We start from the raw sequence: 25,255 nt of genomic DNA, 5'->3' as shown, positions 1-25,255 counted from the left end.
ACACTCATTTTTGTTCTGAAATATCTCAGATATGCGAGGTGTACATCTACAAAACTGGTTACATGGATATCATATGCCCCAAACCCTTGGAAGGTGACTTGTATCTTCTGTTTTTGCAGAAATTGAAAAAGAAAGTTGTGGTGATCCTGGTACACCCTTATACGGAATTAGAGAAGGCGATGGATTTTCTAATCGTGATGTTTTAAGGTTCGAATGCCAGTTTGGGTTTGAATTAATAGGAGAGAAATCCATTGTTTGTCAAGAGAATAACCAATGGTCTGCAAACATACCCATCTGTATCTGTGAGTACCAAATGCTTTGCTTTCAGATAGCATATGTTACCCTGTCCTTGCATATAATTGCTTTTGTAATTAATTGCAAAGAGCTGGAACCATGTAATTATTTTTGAACGGGTAGCACTTTGTGATACTATCTTTAACAAGTGTGCTTATGCCAAATTATAAATTTCATTAAAGATTTAAATAAAGTTAACATAGTTCACTTGGTAATTGCAAAGTATATATTACATGTGTTCTTATAATGTTTTATTGGTGGCATTTTATACTTTATAGATAGCATACTTATGGAAATTATACATCTGAGCTAATTCTAGTAGACTCATTTATTTATTTTAACAAGATAGTATATGCTTATTTTCAATCAAAAACACTTAAAATATTTAAAGCTTATATTCTATGTATAATGCATTAACTTATTTTTTGCTTGTAGATGCTCACACTAATGCATACTTATGTACCATTTATTTATAATGCACAGAAAAAATTCATGAATGTTCATGATATACAGTATGCTTGTATTAAAAGAATGTATTTCTTCAAATACATTAAAACATTTCAATATAACTACAGCAAAACTATAATTTGTATTATCTATTGATACATTTTTATTTTAGTTTCAGTTAAGTACCAACAAATGCAACTTACCAAATATGGGTACAATATTGAAAATTTTGCATTTGAGCTTTGACTGTTCACAAATGGAGATATCAATATTCATGAAAATAAAAAATAATTTTCTGATTTTCAAATATAATATTTTTTCATCTATATCCAACTCTCACAGTGTTTTTCATTTGTGAAACCCTTCATTCACTACAAAGGCACAAACTTTACTTCAATATTTGGTTTAAAAAGTCACATTTTTCAAGACCTATATTTCATCTGAATTATAATACATGCTGAAAAATATATATTTTCCCTTATTCAAAATGTTGCTTATTTAACATTTTTAAATTATTTAACATTTTTAAAAAGTGATAGAACTTTTACTTATTTATTTATTTTTAAGGTAATAGAACTTTTAAAGAGGTAATTTTCTAATATGTGTTTTTGCATCGTTAAAAAGGAATAAAATATCAAGCAAGCATTACTGTTTCTCGGTATGATGTCTGGATACATATTGCCATGATACTTAATCTTAGGTTTTAGCAAAGTGGGCATTTTTCAAATGTGGCAGGAATTTCCCTACTTAAAATATATTCTGCTGGCTCTTCAGGGAATGTAGGAGAGGAAGAGTGCATAGACTTCCTCAATAGAACCCTCTCCTTTTAGGCCTAGTGCTCATCCCTAACCAAGATCATTGTGAAGTTCCTGCTGTAAGAGAAGAAAATGTTAGGGGAGTTTGATTTGATTCCATTAGCATTATCTTTTTTTTTTTTTTTTTTAAGAACTTTATTGAAAGACTTGGTGCCTATTCTTTTTTTTTTTTTAAGATTTTATTTATTTATTCTTGAGAGACACAGAGAGAGAGAGAGAGAGGCAGAAACACAGGCAGAGGGAGAAACAGCTCCATGCAGAAAGCCCCACGTGAGACTCCACGCCGGGACTCCAGGACCACGCCCTGGGCCAAAGGCTGAGCTAAACCTCTGAGCCACCCGGGCTGCTCCCATTGCACTATCTAAAGCTTAGTGATACTTCCAGAGTCTTCTTTGGAAGATCTTTAGCTCTGGATGTCCCTCCAAGGAGACAATGTTGTATAATATTGAAGAATCTATTAATGTGGTATATCACATCAAAAATGAAACTCTCTTTAAGTCATTTTAAGGGATGCTAGAATCCATTTAATAAAATATTTAAAATAATGCTGACTACTGCAAACTCTTGAAAAACCTATAAAACACTTTTTTTTTACTATTTTAAAAGTAATGAAGACCTGCACCTTGTTATATGATGAATATGTAGCAATTATTAGTTTCATATATACCAACAACAGCTAATTTGAAAATGTAATGAAAAGATAATTTCTCAGAAAAATAAAATTAAAAAATATGTAGAAATAATTCTTACATAAATCCAAAAAACCCATAGAAAATTTCAAATTTATTCAGAAAAGGAAATTTTATGAGAAAAACATTGAGATAGATGCCATCTTCCTGAATTAGAAGACATTATATAAAATATGTTGAGCAGCCCAGGTGGCTCAGCAGTTTAGCGCCGCCTTCAGCCCAGGGTGTGATCCTGGAGACCCGGGATGGAGTCCTATGTCAGGCTCCCTGCATGGAGCCTGCTTCTCCCTCTCCTGTGTCTCTGCCTCCCTCTCTCTCTGTGTGTCTCACATGAATAAATAAATAAAATCTTTAAATAAATAAAATAAAATAAAATAAAATAAAATAAAATAAATAAATAAATAAAATAAAATAAAATAAAATATAAAATAAAATAATAAAATAAAATAAAATAGAATAGAATAAAATATGTTGTTATATAGAAATTGCTTTCAATAACTTCAATAAAAATCCTGACATACTTTCTTTGTGAACACACATTCACATTCTTTGTGAATGTGTTGACATGCAGCTAGGCAAAAACAAAAACAAAAACAAAAACAAAAACAAAACAAAAAACAAAACAAAACAAAAAAACAGGCAATAATAGAATAGATGTGAGAATTTTTAAAAGAAAAGTGTTTATTCGATACTAAAGTATAATATTGAGTTGCTACCAGAAATTAGTGTGGTACTCACAGAAATATAACACTGAGTCAAAGGAAGTTATATTAAAAACTGCATCTAATATAATTAAGGGTTTAGAATATTACATTGGCATTGACCTATTCATCTGAGATGAAAAATTAGCCTGATAGTTCTCAGTCATCCCTTGCTAGAATGGGGGTAATTTAGATCAGAGATTAGCCAAGTGGGACAAATCTGGCCTGAAGCCTCATTTGGTAAATAAAGTTTTATTGGAACATAACTGTGTACTTTCATTTACCTATTGCACGTGGCTGATGTCCTGCTACAGTGACAGAGTTAAGTAGTTGCAAGAAACCATGTGGTTTGTAAAGCCAAAGCATTTACCATTCCTCCATTTACAGAAGTTTTCTGACGCTGCCTTTAGATCAAGGGCCATAGAATCAAATGATTCCAGGATGCAGGCAGGTAAAAATGTGAAGAGGGAATAGGACTAGATATGTGTGCACCCATTATGGAAGTAGTAGGGGACTGGAGTGCATTAACTTTCTCAAAGAAGTTAGAACTCTGGAATTTTTCCCCTCAGATGTGAAATAGGATGATTTTAAAATTGATTTCAAATTTTTGACAGGTATAAGAAAAAATTGTACCAAACACATTTACTGGATCCAGCCCAATGGCTATCAGTTTCCAAGAGCTGGTTTTAACTCCTCACATCATTCCATCCAGAAGAACAAGCAAATTTAGGTTAGAAACTATATGTTTTAAATGATAAAGATTATACATAGGTAGTAATAAATAACTGATTATATATAATTCCTATCATTCTTTGGCATATGTTAAATATTTTACACATCTTATACATAGGTATAGTTATATTTTTGTCTTTATGTTTCTGTAGATAGATATTTGTCTAATTTCTGAATGCTAATAAAAGATCTAAAAAGCAATATAAAAAATCAGAAGAAGGGATCCCTGGGTGGCACAGCCGTTTGGTGCCTGCCTTTGGCCCAGGGCGCAATCCTGGAGACCCGGGATTGAATCCCACGTCGGGCTCCTGGTGCATGGAGCCTGCTTCTCCCTCTGCCTCTCTCTCTCTCTCTCTCTGTGACTATCATAAATAAATAAAAATTTTAAAAAAATCAGAAGAAATTATTATTTTTAATACTCAAATCAAAACAAATTATTTATACTAAAATTAACAAAATAATGTATGAATATTGTGTAAATCATAATATTGAACTAAGCATTCATAATTTTAAGTGATCAGAGTTCATGAGCCTGTAAATTCCAAAAAGAGAGAAAATGGAGAAATCTTCAACTTTACAAGTAGCAAAGAAGGGCAGATTAATAATATGTCATTTTTCTTATCAAATAAGGAAGGTCAAATGATCATATTTTATGCTGGTAGAGCTATATACTCCCTAATATATCCTTATAGTTCAGAATAAGTTAATACAACTTTACTAGAAAGAAATTTAGCAAAATATTTTCAGGCTTAAATTTCATACCCTTGTAAATTAAATTTGGTGCAAAATTATATGAATTATATGAATTATATGAATGAAAATTATGTAATGAAAGCCACTGGAAGAAAATACATCATTATTTTAACTATGATTTCCTCTTTTTAATAAGACCATTTACTTTTCTGTTCTTTACCCTTTTTCTACTTCCTAAATATTCTGTGTGATCATTTAGCCCAGATGTTTTAAAAATTAGAAGAAAACTGGGATGGGTGGACCAGGGGCAGGAAGAGACTTCATCTAACTAAAGTGTGAAAGTTTGTCCAGTGTTAACAACTAGTGGTGATTGCTACAAAAGCTAATTTTTCTCCTTATCTGTGTTTTAAAATATGAGAGCATCCCATGGCCATGGTAAGAATGAAGCTCTCCTAGTTACCACCCTCACCCCAGGTTTCATCTGTGCTACAACATCCCTGTTTGTTAATATCCAAATAATATTTTTTGTCTTCAATCATTTCATGAGCATTATAGCTTTATATGGAAATCTCTAAATGTTTCACCTCTGTTCTTTCTTAAGCACAGAAACAAAACTGTGTAGAACTCTAATACAAATATGATAAATGTCTAAATAAATTGCCTTTATTACTCCGATGATACTTTTGTGCATACTTAAGCATACAGTCATGTCATGCAAAGTAACAGTTGCCTTTCCTAATATATGAAAGTGGTAACATTTTTTCTGTTTTATAATTTACATTGTTTAATATTATTTTTTCAAACTGCTAATTGATTATCATAGTCATGAAAAATAAGAATAAAGAAATAATAAGGATATAAAGGATATAAAGGTATAATAAAGATAAGTATAGTAAGTAAGGTTAAAGCATAATAAGGTATAAAATAAAGCAAAATAAGGTATAATATTAAAATATAAAATAAAGCAAAATAAGGTATAATATTACTTTTGAACATTTACTGTATTTTATAATCTTATTTTAACAGTTCCTTGCCTGTCTAATTTTACTGCGCCAATGGGAACAGTGCTGTCTCCTGATTACCCAGAAGGATATGGAAATAATTTAAACTGCATCTGGACAATAATCTCTGATCCAGGGAGCCGGATTCATCTTTCTTTTAATGACTTTGATCTGGAATCCCAGTTTGATTTCCTTGCCGTTAAAGATGGAGACTCTCCAGACTCCCCAATTCTTGGAACCTTTACTGGGGCTGAGGTGCCTTCCCATCTTACTAGTAATAGTCATATACTGCGATTGGAATTTCAGGCAGACCACTCAATGTCAGGACGTGGCTTTAACATCACTTATAACAGTAAGTTTATTTTTTCTATATAATGTATTTCTACAACATAAAGCTAGAAAGGAATCATGTAAATCAGCTCTCCTCCACAGAAAAGGAAGCTTGAACAAGTCCTATATATATATATAAAATATTGCTAAGGATAGTCATTCAGTTTGCAATTTCCAACCATATTTTATTCCCTCTTGTGTCATTTCTCTGTGAGAGACCTCAAATTAAGGAAAAATGTTTCAAATATTATAATATCAGCCAATACATTATTTATTCTATTCAATCTTATAAGCATAAGTTCAAACCTAACGTATATCATATACTTTGACCATTATTGGTATGCAAACTTAAGGTAAATAAATCTTTCTTTCAAAATATTCATAAACCGGGGCACCTGATATGCGACTCAAGGTTGCAGTTTCAATACCCATGTTGAAGGTAGAGATTACTTAAAAATAAAATCTTAAAAAACAAAACAAAACAACATATTCATAAACAAAAGGAGGACCTTAAACAAATAATGACAACACAGAATTATAATTCCAAAGACAAAATTCACAAGGCTGCAGAAACATTACAGAGCAGGCAATCATTAGCTTAGGGACAGCAGACCACTGAGCTGACTTTGCAAAGTCATCATGGGGGAAGTACTTTAGAGATTAAGAGTGTCATCTCTGCACTGAAACTATGCAACTTCAAATCTTGGCTTTGCTCCATTTTTAGGTTTAATAAATGAGCCTCATTGTTCATATCAGTAAAACCATTTTAGGTTTCTGTAAGGAATAAATTAGATGATGCATGTAAATAATTTAGCATAGAGTATATGATACCTAGTAAATGTTAAATAAGAATTAACTGTCATTGTTTAGTTACCTATTAGTTACCTAAGAACTATTATCTTAACATCTTATTTACTTGTGTTTATTATGTTGCTTTGAGATTTTTTTGAGGTTATTGAACTCTTATCTATCACTCATATTCTTTGTATTTTTCTGAAAAAATGATATAAATATAGTAAAAATATGAATCACATAAAGGAGAAAATATCTTAGTACGTTAACACACTTACATATAGTGCCTCTGTTTGCAAACGTTTCCTAAAGCTATAGAATACTAGTGACTTTTCTTGTTTTTTTCCCTGAAGCTACCACACTCTGTCAGGTATTGACCAACTTGATGAGTTAATATTTGTGTCATATAACAATAGGATTATAGTTTCCTGCTCTTTAAAGAGAATGGCATCCCTCACCTCCACCCCCGCCATTCAATGCTGAACTTTGGCAATTAGTAACAAAAAGCAGTTATTGCCTTTTCAAAGTGTCACTGGTGGTGAAGTTGTCAACATGTAATTGCACATTATTAAAGTAGCTGTGACATGTGTCACACAGACTGCTGTATAAAATAGTTGCTTTATCTGAAAGTCCTCAAAAATATTTCACATAAAATGAAAGATATATATATGATAAATATATATATATGCACTTATCTATTTATTATTTTTATTTTGTCTTAAATGCATATTATTTTTAACTTTAATGTTTCTGGTACCTTCAGGATATTATGGAAATAGATTCTTTGTGTCTTGATCTGTTTCTCTAGTAAATAATTTAATCTATTTTATTCAAATTCTTACTAATGTTTTCTACTGAAATTTTATTTTTCCTAAATAAATACCTATCAGACATTATATATAGGAACAAGTTTTAATCAATTGAGGTTTTTCATTTTTTTAACACAACAACAAACAATAAGTAGAAAAAAGCATACCTACAAGTATATTTTTAGGTATATTAGAAGTTACCTTAATATTCTTCTGTATTGCTTAACTTAAAAATGAAGAGAATGAATAATAAAAGTTATATAATTTATGAACAATATGAAAATGATGATTAGTGAGATAATTTCAAATAACTTGATGTACTTAAGCAGCATGAATATAATTGTAAATAACTCATTAAACTATGTTTTGCACATTTAGACTTTGCTATTTTTAAATGTTTTTCCATTTATATCATGCTTATTTACACATTTATGGTGCATATTTGTTGATCCAGACGAGTAAAGAGAGAAATTTGGAGGGTGCGTGTAATCTATAATCTTGAGAGATTCAAATAAGCACATGGTCCCTGCACTTCTGCTACTTGCTAAGGCTAAGCTAAATATATCATAGAAGACACAAAATAAAATAGGAAAATGACCCTGAACTCAAGAATTCACATTCTCTTGAGACCTGAAACAAAAAACCCAAGATATAATATGTTGTTGAGAAAAAATGAGAAGCCAGACTGAAGGATACATTTCAATCCTATCTCTATGACCTGAGGCAAGCTACTTATCTTTCTCTGAATCTCACATTACTCTTTAGAGCTCTAAATGTTAAATGAGATTATAACTTTTCCAAATCTCCTATCACTGTCTGAAACATGGTAATTGCAAGAGTTAGCTCCCTTTCCCTTTCCTACATAGCAGAAAATAGATGACTAATGGAAAATTATAAAAAAATTTTAAGACTTTCATACCAGATTGGAACCTTTCACTATAACTTCACAAGACTGTCTCTCCATTCCAATGAGTGAATCACAATAAAAGTTTGCAATGAGATGTGGTCAACCTGCTTTGTACTTAGAATAATTAGAATTCTAATCAGTTTACACTGGAAATTTTTACATAGCTTAAGTCTAATGATCTCCAGAAATAAGCAGAAGCAATTCTATTTTATATAATTAATACTTTAAAAATAATTACACTATTTTAAAACAATCACACTTGTTTACATCATAGGCAAATAGATTGTGTCAATGGAGAACCATCAATTTTTTTAATAAAAGTTTTTCTAGAAATAAATATAATCTTATTTAAAATCAGTTTTTCTCATCCCAAATATATAAGAATCCCTCTCATACTGATTGTATATTTTTGTTTGCTCTTCTCAAGCATTTGGACATAATGAATGTCCTGATCCTGGAATACCAATCAATGCACGGCGGTTTGGAGACAACTTTCAATTAGGAAGTTCAATTTCGGTTATTTGTGAAGAAGGATTTATTAAAACCCAGGGAACAGAAACAATTACATGTATCCTTATGGATGGAAAAGTAATGTGGAGTGGACCCATTCCAAGATGTGGAGGTAAGTGCAATGGCCAGTGAAAATTATAACCCGATCATCATTGTGCCCTAGAAACCATCACAGGGAATGCATTGTTTACCAGGACTGTTGTAATCTTTATCTTAAAATATTATTTAATATTGTACATAAGACATATGTAGTTAAATTACAGTTAGTGTTTCATGTTAAAATTAATTGTTTAGAAACTTTCTTAGAAGTCCCCTTTTTTTCTTTTTTTTTTCTAGAAGTCCCCTTTAAAAAAAGAGCTCTTATTAAAAGATATACATTAAGATATGGTAAATCTTGGTCAGTATGTACAAATTCTCTTTTTAACTATAGAGTTATAGTTTAGTATACTTTATACTCTAGTCATCCTTTTTTCATGGTATTTTAACTATTCACAGTATAAATACTTAATTTTTAAAAATGTGTTAACAATGGGGAACCTAGGCAGGCTCAGTAGGTTAAGCAGCTGACTCCTAGTTTTGGCTCAGGTTATGATCTCAGGTTTTTGAGATCAAGCCCCATGGCAGGCTCTGTGCTCAGTGTATTGTGTGTGTATGGGGAGGAGATGGTTTTGCCTGAGATTCTGTCTCTGTGTCCCTCCCTGTAGCACTCGCTCTCTCTCTCTCAAATAAATAAATAGATCTTTTTAAAAATGTCAACAATGAATAATTGCTATAAAGAAATAACAATAAATCAATGTATGCTAAAGCAGCCATTATTTAAAATGTGTAATTTTTGAGGGCAAAGTTTGCTAAACACCTTTTCTTTTTCAATTTTGATTTGCTCTATAAGTTGTAGTCAAGGAAGTTCAGGGCAATTTATGCACATATGTAATGTGTGTATGTGTTGTGTGTGTGTATGCAATGTTTGAAAGTTTATATCCTTAAATACATGCACTCATATAAAGTCACAAATTATATTGCTAAAAAGAAAGAATGATCCTACTTAAAATATATCATGTATAGTGTACCAATTTAGAATCTATGGTAATGTTTATATGAGGTATGGAGCTTCAATTTAGAATTATCACAATAAGAATTACCATTCTGAATTCTACTTTTCTCCTTCCACTCCAGTACCTGAGATTACATATCTATTTTATTTAAAAAGATATAGAAGAAGTTTTACTAAGGAATAGATAGATGAACCAGAGCCATGAAACACCTTTTAACAGATCATCATGTAATGAATAGGTGATGCTTTTTGAGGAATTTCTTCATTTTCTTACTTGCCCAATTTTTCTTCTCACCTGTGTCCAAACTGACAATGAAAGCTTTTTTGCCGTTTTCTTTCGATTTCTAGCTGATAAATTGAGAATATTTAATCTATAATTTTCAGAAATATTACAAACTTCATTTACTAATACAGCCATTACCTATAAATGCCACCCTATGTTGAGTTAAACATTTTCATAATGTCTCATGATGAACTAACCCAGACCATGCAATTATGTTTTCCTCGTAGCTCTTCAACTAGCACCTCCTTCCTCTTCTAATCACTTTCTCATTTGTATTATCAGGGGGCTTAACCAGATGACTCCACTGTTCTTTTCCAAACCTCAGATGTTATGGGCTTTGTAAGAGGCTACCCTGGCAATGGTTAAGACTGCACTATTATATATATATATATACATAACATAATGGAGTTGCATTATAAATGGTGAAATAAAAAAAGAAAGAAAAAGAAAGAAAGAAGAAAGAAGAAAGAAAGAAAGAGAGAAAGAAAGAAAGAAAGAAAGAAAGAAAGAAAGAAAGAAAGAAAGATGGAAAGTGGTGTTCATTTTTTTCCCCATTATACTTTGTCCCTGAGCTCATTCATTCCTTTAATCGTAGTTCCTAACTCAAATTTGGAGAATCATTCTGAAAAGCCTACATTAGTATTTGAAGGAAAAGTAGATGGGAGAAATTTTGTTTCAGACAAAAGGAATGAACTGGAGTGGAGGATAGAGGGTCAGGGGTTGATGACTAACCAGTGGGGTGCAGAGCATGGCATGCTTTGTAAACAATGCTAAATGGATTAAAATTATCTGTGGCCAGCAGGAAGCCACTTCAGCTCAGAAGTGACATGATCTGAGCCTCTCCCTCCTCTGCCCTGGTTATTGTATACAGTTCAGTGAACAGACACAGAGACCACCTCCAGGGAGTTGTTGAGGCTGTTTGGATCTTCCCCTGCCTAACTTGGGGGTTGGCTTAGAGGCTGCTTATTTCCTAGCTGAATGAGAAGGTAAAAATAATGAGTTTGACCTCAACAAATCATTTTATGAATCACTGCTTAATTTGAGAGCAATTTTAGCAAGTTTTTCACTGTGAAAAATGAATGGCTTTTAACTTTTAGAAATGAGTGAAACGAATATTCCAAACTCTAATTAGGCACAGGCCAATAGGCTCTTGAGGCATCTTCCAGAGAGCTTTGTGAAGTTTCCAAAGGAAAAGAGTATTATTTTCTGGGTGTTTGAGTGAAGTTACATACACTTGGCTCACCTGCCAATTTCTGGATCTAACCCCAAAGTGGGAACATGACTAAGAATGAGGTTGGAAAGAGGAAGAGGAAGAGGAAGAGGAAGAAGGAGAAGGAGAAGGAGAAGAAGAAGAAGAAGAAGAAGAAGAAGAAGAAGAAGAAGAAGAAGAAGAAGAAGAAGAAGAAAAGAAGAAGAAGAAGAAAGAGGAAGAGGAAGAACAGGAGGAGGAGGAAGAGGAGGAGGAGAAGGAGGTTGGGGACAGGGAAAGCAGAATCAGAGTGGGCTGGAAGTGATTTTACTGTGGCACTTGTCAGGTCACCAGCCATATCCCAGGCCATATCCCAGGCCATGTTGCCAGGCAGTTTCCACCAATAAACTAGGCTGCTGTCGACCCCTGTATAGTTCACTCTGGCTGGTTTAATTTCTGAGACTCTAATTAAGGTTTGTAAAGATTTCCTTTAGTTTTAGTTTTGCCTCAGTTCTACTTAGATGTTAACAACAAAAGCCTGAGACTAGCTGAGGAAAGCTTATTCTTTTTCTTCCCTAATGTGTTTATGCTTTAATTGTTGTTGATCTGTTTTTAATCACCCCTCTCCCTCCACTATTCCCCAACTTGCTATACAGTCTCTCCCACTGACTCAAAGAACTATGTCTGGGAGTCCTCTCTGCCTGTCTTCTTTGTCCTTTACACCTTCCATATTTTGACAGAGAAGTCTTGCTTATTATTTATTGTAATTTATCTTTTAGGGCACTGTTACAGCCTTCAATACAGGCTTGATGTTTTAGATAAAATGTTCTTTATCATCATATTAAATATTTTATATGGATGAAATACGTACATGTGTATGTTCTGATTAATACAGATAACTATTTATATTCTAGTCTGTTAATACAAAATATCCAAAATTAAATGTATTGTTAAAAGTTGCTTGTATGTATGGATTGTTGTGTGTTAATATTAGAAAGTAGGAAGTTGCTTGTTTCCATCAGGATTTATAAAGCAAGGGAGTCAGGATAAAATGTTTTGATAACACAACACAAAGCTCTAACCTCTTTAAAGATTGCCTTCTCTCTCCACACACACACCCGCCCAACTAATCTACTGCAATTGTCTAGAAATTTAGGCATATTGGCAAATTAGTAATCCACCTGCATCAACCAATCTTCAACCCTAAACTGTAGGAAATCTTTGAAAAAACGTGAAAGGAAATGTTTGATCAATCATAGTCCTTGAATAAGGGTTGGTGAGCAGAAAGAGAGAAATGAGATCATAATTTGATACAGTTCTATGATCCCACAGCTGAACTTGGATTCATTTCAGGTAGCTTAAATGCAATTGTTGGACAGAAGTGGGTTACACATTTCATTTACTGACCCGAAGTTCACCACTGATGCATTAACCAAGGATAGATTTAAGTTATCTTTGTGAAAATTTGAACCTCTTTCTCTAGAGTGGGTTGATCAAATCTTCTCAAGAGGAAGAATGATTAGAGGCATTCAAAAGCCTTGGGATCTTTCAGTTTCACTAATGGAAAACAAAATATGTGAATTCCTGTAATCAGCATTGAAATCATTCACTTTGAATTCCACAAACTCAGTGTGACAATCAATGACTTCTTCACTTACCCTTAAACTGTTGCCTGAATATAACTGGCTGTATCTAGGGCCAGTCTCTGCATGGTGTCTCCTTCAAAGATATATCCTACAGCCACGAACAGTGTAGATGGTTATCATAGGTCTACCTTAATGGGCTGACAGAGAGATTTTCATGATGTGCCATGAAAGCTTCCCAGCTCCCACTGACTCAAAAATCCTCTTCCTCCGTCTCCACCAGTTTTCACTCATAACAGCTGCATAAACATTCTCCCTCTTTGTCCCCTCAGGACCCCTCTGGCCTCACATTTATTTCTTTTTCTGCACAGCCCAAACCCCTGTTGGGCACCTGTGAGCCTCCTCATAAAATACAACCCTCAGGAAGTGCAATTTTCTTTTTAGAATATTTTCCCTTGGATTTTCTTCTTTCCACACCCTTTTTCTTTTTCCTAATACGATCAGAATTTCTCTCAAGGGTCTCTGAGGGCATTGTGAGGCTCGCCGTTTCCTTCAACATCCTTTTGACCAGCGTAGGTGCTTGAAAATTTGGAAAAGGGGAGAAAGGAACACAGAATTATTGTGTTTGGATCAATTTCTCTCCACACCTCGATGTATGAATGTATCTTCTGAAATATGGGTAAGATGTTGCTTTCCCTTAATTTTCTCAAGGATATAATGTATAGCTAGATTTCCTTCACAGTACCAAGCGATGCAAACTGGAGTCATCCCTAAACCTCAAATCCTAGAATCTTTTTCTCGGTAATATCCCAGAGCATTTCTAGTTTCTGGAATGTTCCTTGTGAGCATTCTGCATATATTGCTATACAGAAGGCAAAACTCAAGGTACAATATTTGTATCAGAGAGGTTTCTTTACTGGGCTTTGGGAAACTCACTGGTCTCTGACCACCATATTCTGACCGCCCAGCTCCAAAGTGCTGAGACAACTCTGCCTTATTGTCTATACCTCAAATGATCTGAGCATCATTAGATTCATGGGTCCCTTTGTAATATGGTTTATGTGTGTGGTCATTTGGTCAATTGGCTATAAGTCCATTGTAATGTGAACCAGTTACAGGTGCTTCTGATCCTCCCATCTGTTCATACCTTTGCCCAGTGGATGTCTTGCTTTTAACCATTTATTAAGAGGTTAACACATACGCAGAAAATGCCATTCCAGCATTTGCACTCAGCTCAGATTCATCTGGATATTCGTATCCTCCAGGGTGGTGAGCCTGACTGCCATTAGATGGAGGTTTCGATGGATCTGTGTCCACAAATAGTAGCTAATGCCCATTGCTATAGATAAGGAGTCATAACCTCAAATGCTTACAGGAGCAAAGCAATAACAGAAGCAAATTAGATGGGCTAAATAGAACAAGCTGCCCTCCTAGGGAGAGATGTGATTTCTCACTTTTTTTAGAGACATGGTTACAAATAAACATCCCTCTTTTTTAACATCAATAATAACAATAATAAATAATACAAAAATGACATCACTGACACTGATGACAGTGTTCCCATTAGCCATCACAGTTCCTTCATGCACACTAGAAAAGGGCATTTTCCAAGAGGAAGATGACTTGAACTAGTGATTACTAAGGTCACTTTAATTTGAAATCCAACAGTAGCAATCAATCACTTGAGGACTGTGCCAGGCCAATGGAGCAGGTCAGAAGTTATACATCAACCTCTCCATTTTGAGAAAGCACTCCAGTGTTTCTTAACTCCAGTTAAGAAACTGGGTATCCTTTGGACTTACCTAAGAACTACTTTCCAGATAGTTATATCATGAAAAAAATGTTTTAAGTTCCTTCTATTTGTGAATTTGTGTAACATTGTTCAACTCCAATCCTCGAGCACCTAGAGTCTAGGCTGAAGCATCCTATTCTGTGAACAGAGCATTCTCCCCAGATTGTCATTTCAATCCAGAGTAGTGTCTATATTGTCCTTTTGGCTTTGCTTTGGTATTCTGCACATGTCTGATTCTTTTTCACCATTTGGCACTCATTTTTTTCTAATAATCTAGCTGCTGCTATGGCTCAATTATGTGGTATGATCTGATTCAGGTGGACTTGGGCACTGTCCAGGTTATTCAAGAAGTTTTAATAAATAACAGAGCTGTTTGCTTTGCTTTCTTTAAGAGTTAAGATATAAACATTTTATATAGTACAGTAAATAGAAAGCTTCCTGAATATCTTCCTAAGACATATCTCCCTCTATTTCTTCCTCCATCCCCCACCCTCCCATGGTTAAATGTAAAAATCATCATCTCCATCATCATAATCATCATCATCATCATCATCATCATCTCTCACATGCTTACACACACAGTCCTATCATCACTAAGCTGTGCTCTACCTTCCTATTTTTCTTCTCTCAGCCCCATGCCCTTGCTTACATATATGTAGCTCCTCTCTTCCACATTTAACCCTTAGACTAATACAAGACCTACTCATTCCACTGTGCTCTGTCCCCAGGAAAGAGTAGTTTATCCCATTCTAATAGTTTCAGTTGAGATTTTATCTCCTTGGAAGGTTGGTAAATACAGTTCTCTACCTCATTATCAGGAATCATGCATTAGTTTAAAACAATGAAAAAGGAGAAAGATCAAATTTTTGACATGTCTTTTCAAGCTAATCTCTGGGTTGCATTTCTACTTTATGAATGCCTGCTTCAGTATTTGCCAGTAATAAACCAGCGAATGAATCCCAAAGAACTTGAAAAAGATACCATGCCATAAGACTCATAATAAAACAAGAAAGTTCTCTTTCTAGGTGTCAAGAAGTGAGTGCTAAGTTATCTAGAGTTTTCTGTTTTAGAAAGCAAGACAGTTGGACATAAATTAAGTCTCCTATCTTTGGTGCAGTCATAGAAGGAAACTGCTCCTGGGTATGAGAATTTATTATTCATTGGTGAATGTCACTTTCTTAAAGCTACTGAATTCAACTATGTAGACTGAAAGATGAGAAGGATTTATTTACAGGACAAAAATGAGAGTTGGACTACAATGTATTCAATATTTTGTTATAAAGCCTGAAGTACCTACCATTTACTTTTTAAAGTCAAATATTTCTTAATACTTTAAAGTTATAATCATTTAACTGTTCATGGAAAATAAGTTACACAGTCTAAAAATTATACATTTTATTAAATTTCACTTTATTAATTACACTACTCAGGCTCATTTTAGACTCTCTTCCTGGTATCTCCTCATTTCAATGATCTCTGTAGTTTCCAAGGTAGGTCTTGAATATCTCCACTCTATCCATCCTCTCTATGGGTAACTGTCATCTAGTCTCTAACATTAAATAATATCTATGTGCTGATGTCTTTCAAATTTACATCACCAGCCTAGTTCTTCACCCTGAAGTCCAGACTCGTATATTCAACTTCCTACTCAACATATCCACATAGATGTTTAATAGGCATCTCAAATTTAATCTGTCCAAAACTGATCTATCTCCCTCTGTCATTCCAAACCTGCAACTGTCACAGAGTTTCACCATCATCATTAATAGCACTCCTTTCTTTCAGTAATTCACACCAAAACTCTTGGAGCAATTTCTGACTCCTTTCTTCTGCTACAACCATACACAATCCATCAGAAAAATTTGTTAGCTCTACCTTTGAAATATATTCAAAACTCATCTAGTTCTTATTTCCTCCACTGTTGACATACTGGTCCCAGCAATCATCATCTCCTGCCCAAATTAGTGCAACACTCTCCTAACTGGTCCTGCTACTTCTGCCCTTGTCCCTATTCAGTTCTGTAGAAATGATTTGTTGTCCAATTCATCTGTGCCCATTGATTAATTACTTCATAAATCATTTCTCCCCTGGGACTCAGAAAGGTTCTAATGCATGCTCACTATCTGCATCTCTCCTCATTTTTACCTGGCTTTTATCACCCCTGCTCTCTGCACTGTAGCTAGCAATGTCCTCTTTGATCTAAAGCAATCCTTTCAACAAAAATGGAAATAGAATATTGGCCTTCTGGATTACATGGTCATGTTCTTGAATATAATTAGGATATAATACATTCATTGGACTGCTTTATAGATAAAGAGGATTACATTTAATGAAATACATTGGCAGAGTCAGATGAATGCTATTGGCTCAAAGCTGTTGATTTAATTAAGACACCAAGTTAAAACTAACTGAAAGAAAAATTACCCCTTCCTGGTGGAGTCTCATAATATTTAATAATATTATCATTGTAGCCTCCCCAACTGACAAGAAAAACATTAGGAGCAAAATGTCTGACAAATAAAATATAAGGGTAGATTTTCCTGTACCTTTGGTATAAGCAACTTAGACACCCAAATAAGGAGAAAAAAGTCACAATATCCACTCTATAAAATAGTAATATAAAATAATAATAATAATAATAATAATAATAATAATAATAATAGAAATCTAGATACCCTCTTCATGGCTAATTAAATGTGTTCTGATCCATCTTTCTCAGTCATAACCTCAGGTACCCCATTTGCAATTTATAAAATCAGGAAAAAGAAAGTAAGGGAGATAAATATCTAGATTGATTTATCTATCTATCTGTCAATGTATGTCAATCTATCTGAAACCTGTTGAAGTCAAAGTTGTTCAGTTTTTCATTTATCTCCCTCTAGGGAGGAGGGTACTAGTCTTTTTTCTTCAAGCCAAGTTGACGGGAAAGCTTTAGAAGAATCTCTCATAGAGAATGGAGTTTCCTCAGAGAAAGAGGAGCAGGACTTCCAAGTGGATATCTGATTATACTATATAGTACTTGCTGATCTGTCTTCCGTGCTGATTGATCAAGAGGAAGAAAATTGGTGAAAGCTGACAGATTGAAAAGAAAGAAAGCTGTCTAGGTCAAAAAATTTGGCAAGTCAGTGATGTGAATTTTCTGTGCACAAATGAATATCACCAGGAGCTTGGCCACCAAGTGAAGGAAACCCAACCACCTGAGATCATCGGGTACACTGCCAGGGATGGGAGCAAGAGGTGACTGGAAAAGGATGACCTTCTCCTATATCAGGGAATTTTACATTGAGAATCCACCATTCCACACTCTTTCCCTTTCCAAAGGACTCATTTACTCTCATGGAAAACAAACATTTTCCATATCTGATCAATGGAAGGCATCAGGGAACAGTCAGAAGTAACGAGAGATACGGCAATAGCCAAGAAAGGACTGACAGCACAATCTGTCCCATCCCAGCCCTAACACACCACAGGCAAAAGGACCTAAAAGGAAGAGGAAGGAGATAAGATGAGGCGGAAACTATTCTCAGTGCTGAAGTGAATGCAGGAATGAATGAATCAGCAAGTGCTGGTCCTCTATCAGCACCCTCCTCCCTATCCTCCAAGCCTCTCTGACCATTGCTGAGAGACACACCTTGGGTGGATGCATGGAGAAGATAAGATGATAATTTTATTTTGGACAGGACCAACTTTTTTTTAATATTGAAAGTGATGAAAATGTTAGAGGACCTGCTCAACATTTTTTAAGGAGGTGGAGATTTAGCAGTGCATATTTGAAGGCAATGGAAGGAGGGAAGGAAGGAAGGAAGGAAGGAAGGAAGGAAGGAAGGAAGGAAGGAAGGAAGGAAGGAAGGAAGGAAGGAAACCCATTTCTGGTTTTGTTACATAAATTTCAGAATGTACCATAAAATGCTTACTCAAGCAAGAACTTCCTTGCCCTTAGCAAAGAACTCCCTGCATAACTATGGCTCATTCTCCTTCCTACTCTCTAAGGGGATATCTGAGAAAATTCCTTGAGTGAATAGGATGGGACTGAAGTCCCTGGAGAACTGTTTGAAGGCAAGACTGGATCCACATGCCTGACAAACTTTCCCTTTGAGAATAAGGAGTTTTCTCTTGAACTCAATTAGCTTCAAAGGTCAGGAAAACCTTCTCATTCACAGACATGGCATTCTCTTTGGAGGGAGTTTTTTTGAAAGAGTAATTAGAGTAACAGTCTGATACATAGATCAGAATTTATTTGTGGTTCTCATTGAAAGAATATGTGTACATCTAAAAATAAACCCCACTTTTAATTACATGTTTACATAGTATTAAATTCCATTCTCCTAGAGGACTATTGTAGGGAAAGTGATGCAGTAGCAATCGGCAAGGTTTTGCTCCCACTCTCTGTAGAGCTGAGTACAGGAGAAGGGATCAAGGGGTCATAGCAATGGAAGAAGCTGCAGAACTATGATCATTTCTCTGTAACCCTGGCCTTTTAATTTGTGTGTCTGGCTTCCTCTTTTTATCCTAGATTCAGACCCAACAGATATCTCCTAATTTTCTTTGAAATATCATCCAGTGCAGAGGTTAAAGAGAGTCAGTGATTGCTTACCACACCTATATCCATAAAGCAAGTTAAAAGGGGGAGTGGGGAGGGACTGGGGATGGAACCATCATTGTTTGATAATCCTTGAGATGCTATCTAGATTTTATCATGCACAGCTCTACAGAAAGGCTATCTAATGGATGAAATGTTAGAGTACTCCCTTTTTAAAATCACTTCTAGCCAACCACCAGAGATCACACCCAGCTCTTCCCATCCCCAACTATCCCCTGAGCACCTAACTGCCACTTCTCAGATGAAAGAGCATCTCCTGCTGTGGAACACTAAAATTCCTTGGCCTTTTTATTCAAGGGAATTTTATCTGAATACAGTCTGAAGCACTTTTGACTCTTTCATACAGGTCTTAAAACATATTGGGTATTTTGAATTTGTCTGTTCTACTTAAAGTAACACAGAAATGAGTCAGCACTCCAACGCAAATTATTTATAACAGACTTTCTTCAGATCTTAGAAAAATAAATGTAGATAAATGAACTATGTCTACCGTGCATTTACCATGTATGTCCTGTTTTTAATTGCTAAAAATGGGGGGCAGGGGTAAGAGGCAACAATCTATATTACACTAACAGATGCAAATCACTTATTTATCTCAGGCTCCTGAGATATCATCCAGTAGAATCATGAAGCCACAGACCAGTCACATCTTAGGTTTTGTCAAGTGGTCTATGGGCAAACAGCAGCAGAATGACCTATGAGGTCAGGGTGGGGTAAGGTCTTGTTAACAATACAGCTTTCTAGATCCCACTTTATAACTACTAGAAGTGCCTTCTGGAAATCTGCATTTTAACAAGTTCTCTGAGTACCTACTAAGGTTTAAAAGTTTTCAAAAGCAATAACCACTGCATAAAACCATAAGTGCTCTCCTTTTTCCTCCACAAACTATACACTTTGGAAACAAAGAACTACTTGACTTTACCTCACACACATTAGTATTTTTCACTTCCTGCCTCTGCTCTTACTGCAACTCCCCCTGTCTTCTACTTATTTTTCTAAATCTAAATTCACTTCTGACAAAATCACCTTCAAGAACTCTTTCCTAAGGTCTTTAGGATGTTACCTGTCTCTTCCCTGTGTTCCCAGACTGCCTACCCAGCTCAAGCATGCATTGCATGTTAGCTGTGCCTATTGGAAAATCGGAGTACCTACATCCACGTAGAATACTTGTCTCTTGAGGGCAGAGAAAATATCATATGGATTTGTTTTTTAAATTTCAGCAACTAGCAGAGTATCTTACATATATAGCAGAAACTAAACAAATACTTATTGAATTAATGGAATACATGAAGAAATAAAAATAATAATATTGGAGAAGCACTTAAAATGGGGTTGTTAGAATCTCAAATTTGAATTAAAAATCTTTGGGAAAAAAAGAAAATCTTTGGGTTGGGGACATCTGGATGGCTCAGTGGTTGAGCGTCTGCCTTTGGTTCAGGACTTGATCCTGGGGTCCTGGGACGAGTCCCACAGCAGGCTCCACTGGGGGGAGCCTGCTTCTCCCTCTGCCTATGTCTCTGCCTCTCTCTGTGTGTTTCTCTCATGAATAAATAAACAAAATTCAAGAATAAAAATCTTTGGATTGGACATTCTATCCCCCTAGCCATCCATCTTTGTCTTCACTAAACCTATTAGGTTTGCATGGAGCCTTAATTCATGTCCTCTTCCAGACTCCTTGTCCCATGGACATATCTTTTTAATAGAATTTATGACATTATTACTTTATGTTTCTGTCTCTTGCACATGAGCACTATAAGAAAAGGAAAAAGATTACTTAATGGCATTTGGAAAGAAGTTTCGAGAACCAAATCGCTTCTGTTCAAATCCATTCTGGCTGATATGTGAAGGAAAGGAAACTTTTGTCTCTACTAATCAAAGTCTCCCAACTGAACTAAGAATTGTATTTACTTGAAACAGATTAACAGGAGGAAAAAAAAGTTTTATTATATGCCCAAGGAAGACCAATAATGAAATTGAAACCTAAAGAAATGAGCAAGGCAGGTAGTTCCTACACTTCGTATACAAAGAGGTAATGAATCTTTGAGGAATTGGCAGGACAAAGAAAACTTAAGGAGCTTCAGTTGGTAAGAAATCTAAACAGAATTTGGACCACAGTAGTAAATTAGTAAAAAAAAAAAAAAAAAAAAAAAAGTCACAGCCTTCTTAGCTCTAAATTTCCCATCTTTGGTGATAGGATGTCTCTTTACCTCTTGGAACAGGGAAGATATCTTTGATGTGGGAGATTTATTTCCTGCTTTCAGGCAGACCAAGAAGGATCCAAGTGTCCTTTTTTGTCCAGGTTGTCTCTTCAGTAACCTTTATTTAAAATAATTAAAATGCCAATGTGGCCAATCTTGGGGTGGCCTGCCTTGGTCCCACATAAGCAAATTGTTTAAATTCTCTACATATCAATGTTCTTATCTATAATGCAGTTGGAATTTTTTTTTTTTTTTTGAGCATTCTATAAGATAATCCAAGGGACTTTTCACACAGTTCCTGGCACATGGGAAAGATTCAATAAATGTTAACTGGTAAAAGTAGTACAAAAACCACACAGAACACATACTTAACACACAATTATTTGCTCCATGAATGAAATATGAATGAGTAAATGATGAGTGAGTGAATGAATGAATGAATGAATGGGACTTTGAAAACACCTTATATGGTCTTGATCTCCTTTCTGTTTTATAGATATTCTAGTTTTCTTTGTTCAGGCAAGGATAGTTACTGTCTTTTATAGAAGTGTGTCTTAAACTGTGTTGCCTTTGTACCTGAAGGTACACAATCTATTTTAGTTGTTAAATGTGTAAACACTTATTACATTTCAATAGCTACATATTTATTTTTAAGCATTTCGGGAAAAAAATCAGTAGTCTATTAAAACTGTGATTTCATAGATATTTTTGCTTAGAGCAAGTCTAAAAAAGTCTTTAAGTTAAAATATAAGCGAATCTATTTAAAGAAAATTATTAGTTTAATATAAGCTGTACACTGATATGACAAAGTTGTAAGGTTTAGGCTGCTAATTTATTATTCCTTTTACAGTTAACTTTCACTTTACAAATTCAAATATTTGTTACTAATATTATTAGTTGTTCTTTGTTCAAAAGCGTGCGCTCTGTCTCTGTCTCTTCTTTCCTATATTTCTTACTGCTTTTGCTTTGGGCAGATTTCTACATCTCTTTTCTCCATACTTGATCTCCTCTTATTTTTTTCTTGCATTTTGCCCACTCCATACTTTGCTGCTGTTGCTACACTATAGCTTCTCCATGCACACATCTCCCTGCCCTGTGTCTGCCAGTCACTGTGACCATAAGGCTTTTCCTGACTGACCTGGACTGAGCATCTTAGGTTTCACACTCTCTTATGAAGTCTATTCCCATACTTTTGGAATAATAAATGTGAAGAGTTTCAACCCTTTATGTAAGAGAAAGAAGCTGCTTCAGAATATGTCATAAGTTAACTAGAAGACTCACCTTTGAGTAGGGTCACAGTTCAGGAAAATCCTTTCAGGGAACAAACAATAATCACATCTTTAAGTTACTCCTCTGTTCTAAAGACCCCTCCTAACTGCCTCCCTCACACTTCAGATGGACGGACCAGCTAAAAGGCTTTACTTAGTACTTTACTTTTTAATCCTTTATGGCCTGTTACTCAATTGTTAATTTTATGACTGATTACCTCTTTTAATGATGATTAGACTGAAGTGCACAAATACTTGCCTAAAACAATGAGTCCGTGACATATTAAGGATTTCTGTCGATTCTCCATATTTCCAGGACCTTCTCTCACTAAGATACTTTACTCTGTCTTTAAAATATGGTAATTTAAGTGGCTATTATGCACATAATTTTATTTTTGAAATACATAATAACCCAACAGGAAACCTAATTATGAGTCATTGTAACAATGAAGAGTAAATAATCCTCATGAAAATGGTCTCCTTTGAAAGCTTTTTAGGAAACAAAATTAAATTCTACTAAGGAAGAAAATCTAATTTTATATGAAAGGTTTTTTTTTTCTTCATGCAAATAACAAATATTGGCAATTTAACATGAAAATATTCTCTAATGGATATTTATAGTAATGCTGGATTCCTAGGCCAATTTGTAAATATTTCCTATTTCGTTTATAGGTTATACCAAATTATTTTAAAAATAAAAACAAGTAAAAATGGGGTCTGGAGCAATAGCTTTTAGAAATTTTGCAAGATAAAACAGAAAGAAACAAGTAAACAACACAAATATAACACACGAGATAAAGTTTAAGTGGAGTGATTTAGATAAAACACAGTTATTGGGTATAGGCTCTAATATGTTGATAAGCTAATACAGTATACATTTGATCTTTTTTTTTCCCCTTCCTGGATAATTTTCAGTAATTCCAATACTCTTTGCTCTATTTATATTTTCTGTGCATACTTCCTGAAGGTACAGGCAGGCTTGATACATGGGCTGCAGAGTCAAGTCAAGAAGTTCAGAGTCTAGGCTAGACGGTAAACTAGTTCATTCAGGACCTTACTGGGTCAACACAGAAAACAGCCATTGAAGTGTGTGGTCAGAATGCAATTGAAAAAAACAAAAACAAAACAAAACAAAAAACCTCTGGCTATCGCATGGAGAATAGAAGTATTTTCGAGTCATTTTTTTTTTTTTACAAAAAAAGGACCTCAAAACTTCTCAGACCTTAATAAGTCTTGTAAACTTTGGGGAGTACCTCTTCTCTGGATTTGGTTTCTTCATCTCCAGAATGAGGTGTTTATACCAAAATACCTAATCAGGACCTACTGGAATTACAATATTATCATTATGATTTCAATTGTCTGTAAATTTAGAGAAAAGCAGAAAATTATATACTTGAAATGATAAACTGAGGATTTGAAGCTAATGTAAAGGAAAAGGGATCAAAGTAGATGTCTAGGGAAGGGAATGGTATAATGAAATTGTAATTTGAAGGAGATTATTCTGATGGCTGGACTAAAGCAAGAGAGAAATCAGGGGATGGGAAATATCAGGGAAGAGGCTCAATCAGTGGGGGCCCAAATTGTGGTAGGGATTCTGGAACAAGTATGATTAGAGTTTTAGACAGTGTGTAGCATCAATGAGCAGTATTTGATAATGTGTCAGAAAACAAAAGAGAGAGAGAGAGACATTAAAGCTAACAATTTACATTGTTTTCAAGCCTTGAATGTGAAAATGACGGAGACACAAGAATGCATTTTAGGCACATCATCAGGACACTTGAGGATGATCCGTTTATCTGACATGCAGAGGATATAGACATGCCGTGTCTCAGTTACTTTTTCTAAGGAAAATAATCATTCAGTAATAGGACTGGATCTAGTTTTACTTTCAAAATGTTACTAAAGAGCATTTTTGAAGTACATGCAGAGGTTCTTTTAAAAAAATTACACTTGGAACTAATAATAATCTCTGCAATTTGTTCTAAAGCTTCTGTTCTCACTGGTTCTCTGATTTCATTTTCTCAGCTCCATGTGGCGGCCATTTCTCAGCTCCCAGTGGATTGATTCTCTCACCAGGATGGCCAGGATACTATAAAGACTCTTTGAATTGTGAGTGGGTGATTGAAGCTGAACCTGGACACTCTATCAAAATTACATTTGAAAGGTCTCTACAAATATTTTTCTACCTTTAAAAAAATACATATTATCTAAAAGAACAGTTGACATTATCCACTTTATTTACCAAATTTGTGTATCATTTTATTGAAATAGTTGATTACTGAGCCAAGAATGCTTCAGACTGCCCCTTTTAACCTTTCAGGCTGCTTTCAAGTTAATTTTCTATTTGTTTAATGCTCTGGCAGGGCTATTGAGATATGCAAGATGGACCTTTTTTGCTTTATATACATATGCTTTATATGCATTTGCTTTATATACATATATACACTACTGAGATATGAACATGTGGCCTTTAACTTAATGAGTTTACTTGTCCTATATTTTAAAGGGTCTGTGTGTCCTGCTTTATTTCAAAAGGCAGAAGTGCTATAAACACATTTGAATTTATACTGT

The 25,255-nt window shown here is 34.6% G+C and overlaps 1 protein-coding gene across 1 annotated transcript in view; it reads left to right on the top strand.

The window, feature by feature from the left end:
* CSMD3 (CUB and Sushi multiple domains 3) overlaps nt 1–25,255 on the top strand; it is a 1,170,241-nt gene that overhangs the window by 747,920 nt on the left and 397,066 nt on the right. Inside the window, exons 14-17 of the mRNA XM_049093360.1 lie at nt 120–302; nt 5,398–5,724; nt 8,638–8,832; nt 24,710–24,848. Coding sequence (XP_048949317.1) covers nt 120–302; nt 5,398–5,724; nt 8,638–8,832; nt 24,710–24,848 — 844 coding nt within the window. The remainder of the gene's footprint in view (nt 1–119; nt 303–5,397; nt 5,725–8,637; nt 8,833–24,709; nt 24,849–25,255) is intronic.

This window comes from Canis lupus, chromosome 13, assembly GCF_003254725.2.
Source record: "Canis lupus dingo isolate Sandy chromosome 13, ASM325472v2, whole genome shotgun sequence".
NCBI lineage: Eukaryota > Metazoa > Chordata > Mammalia > Carnivora > Canidae > Canis > Canis lupus.
Note: the sequence above shows the minus strand (reverse complement) of the source record. Positions and strands in the feature narration are given on the sequence as shown.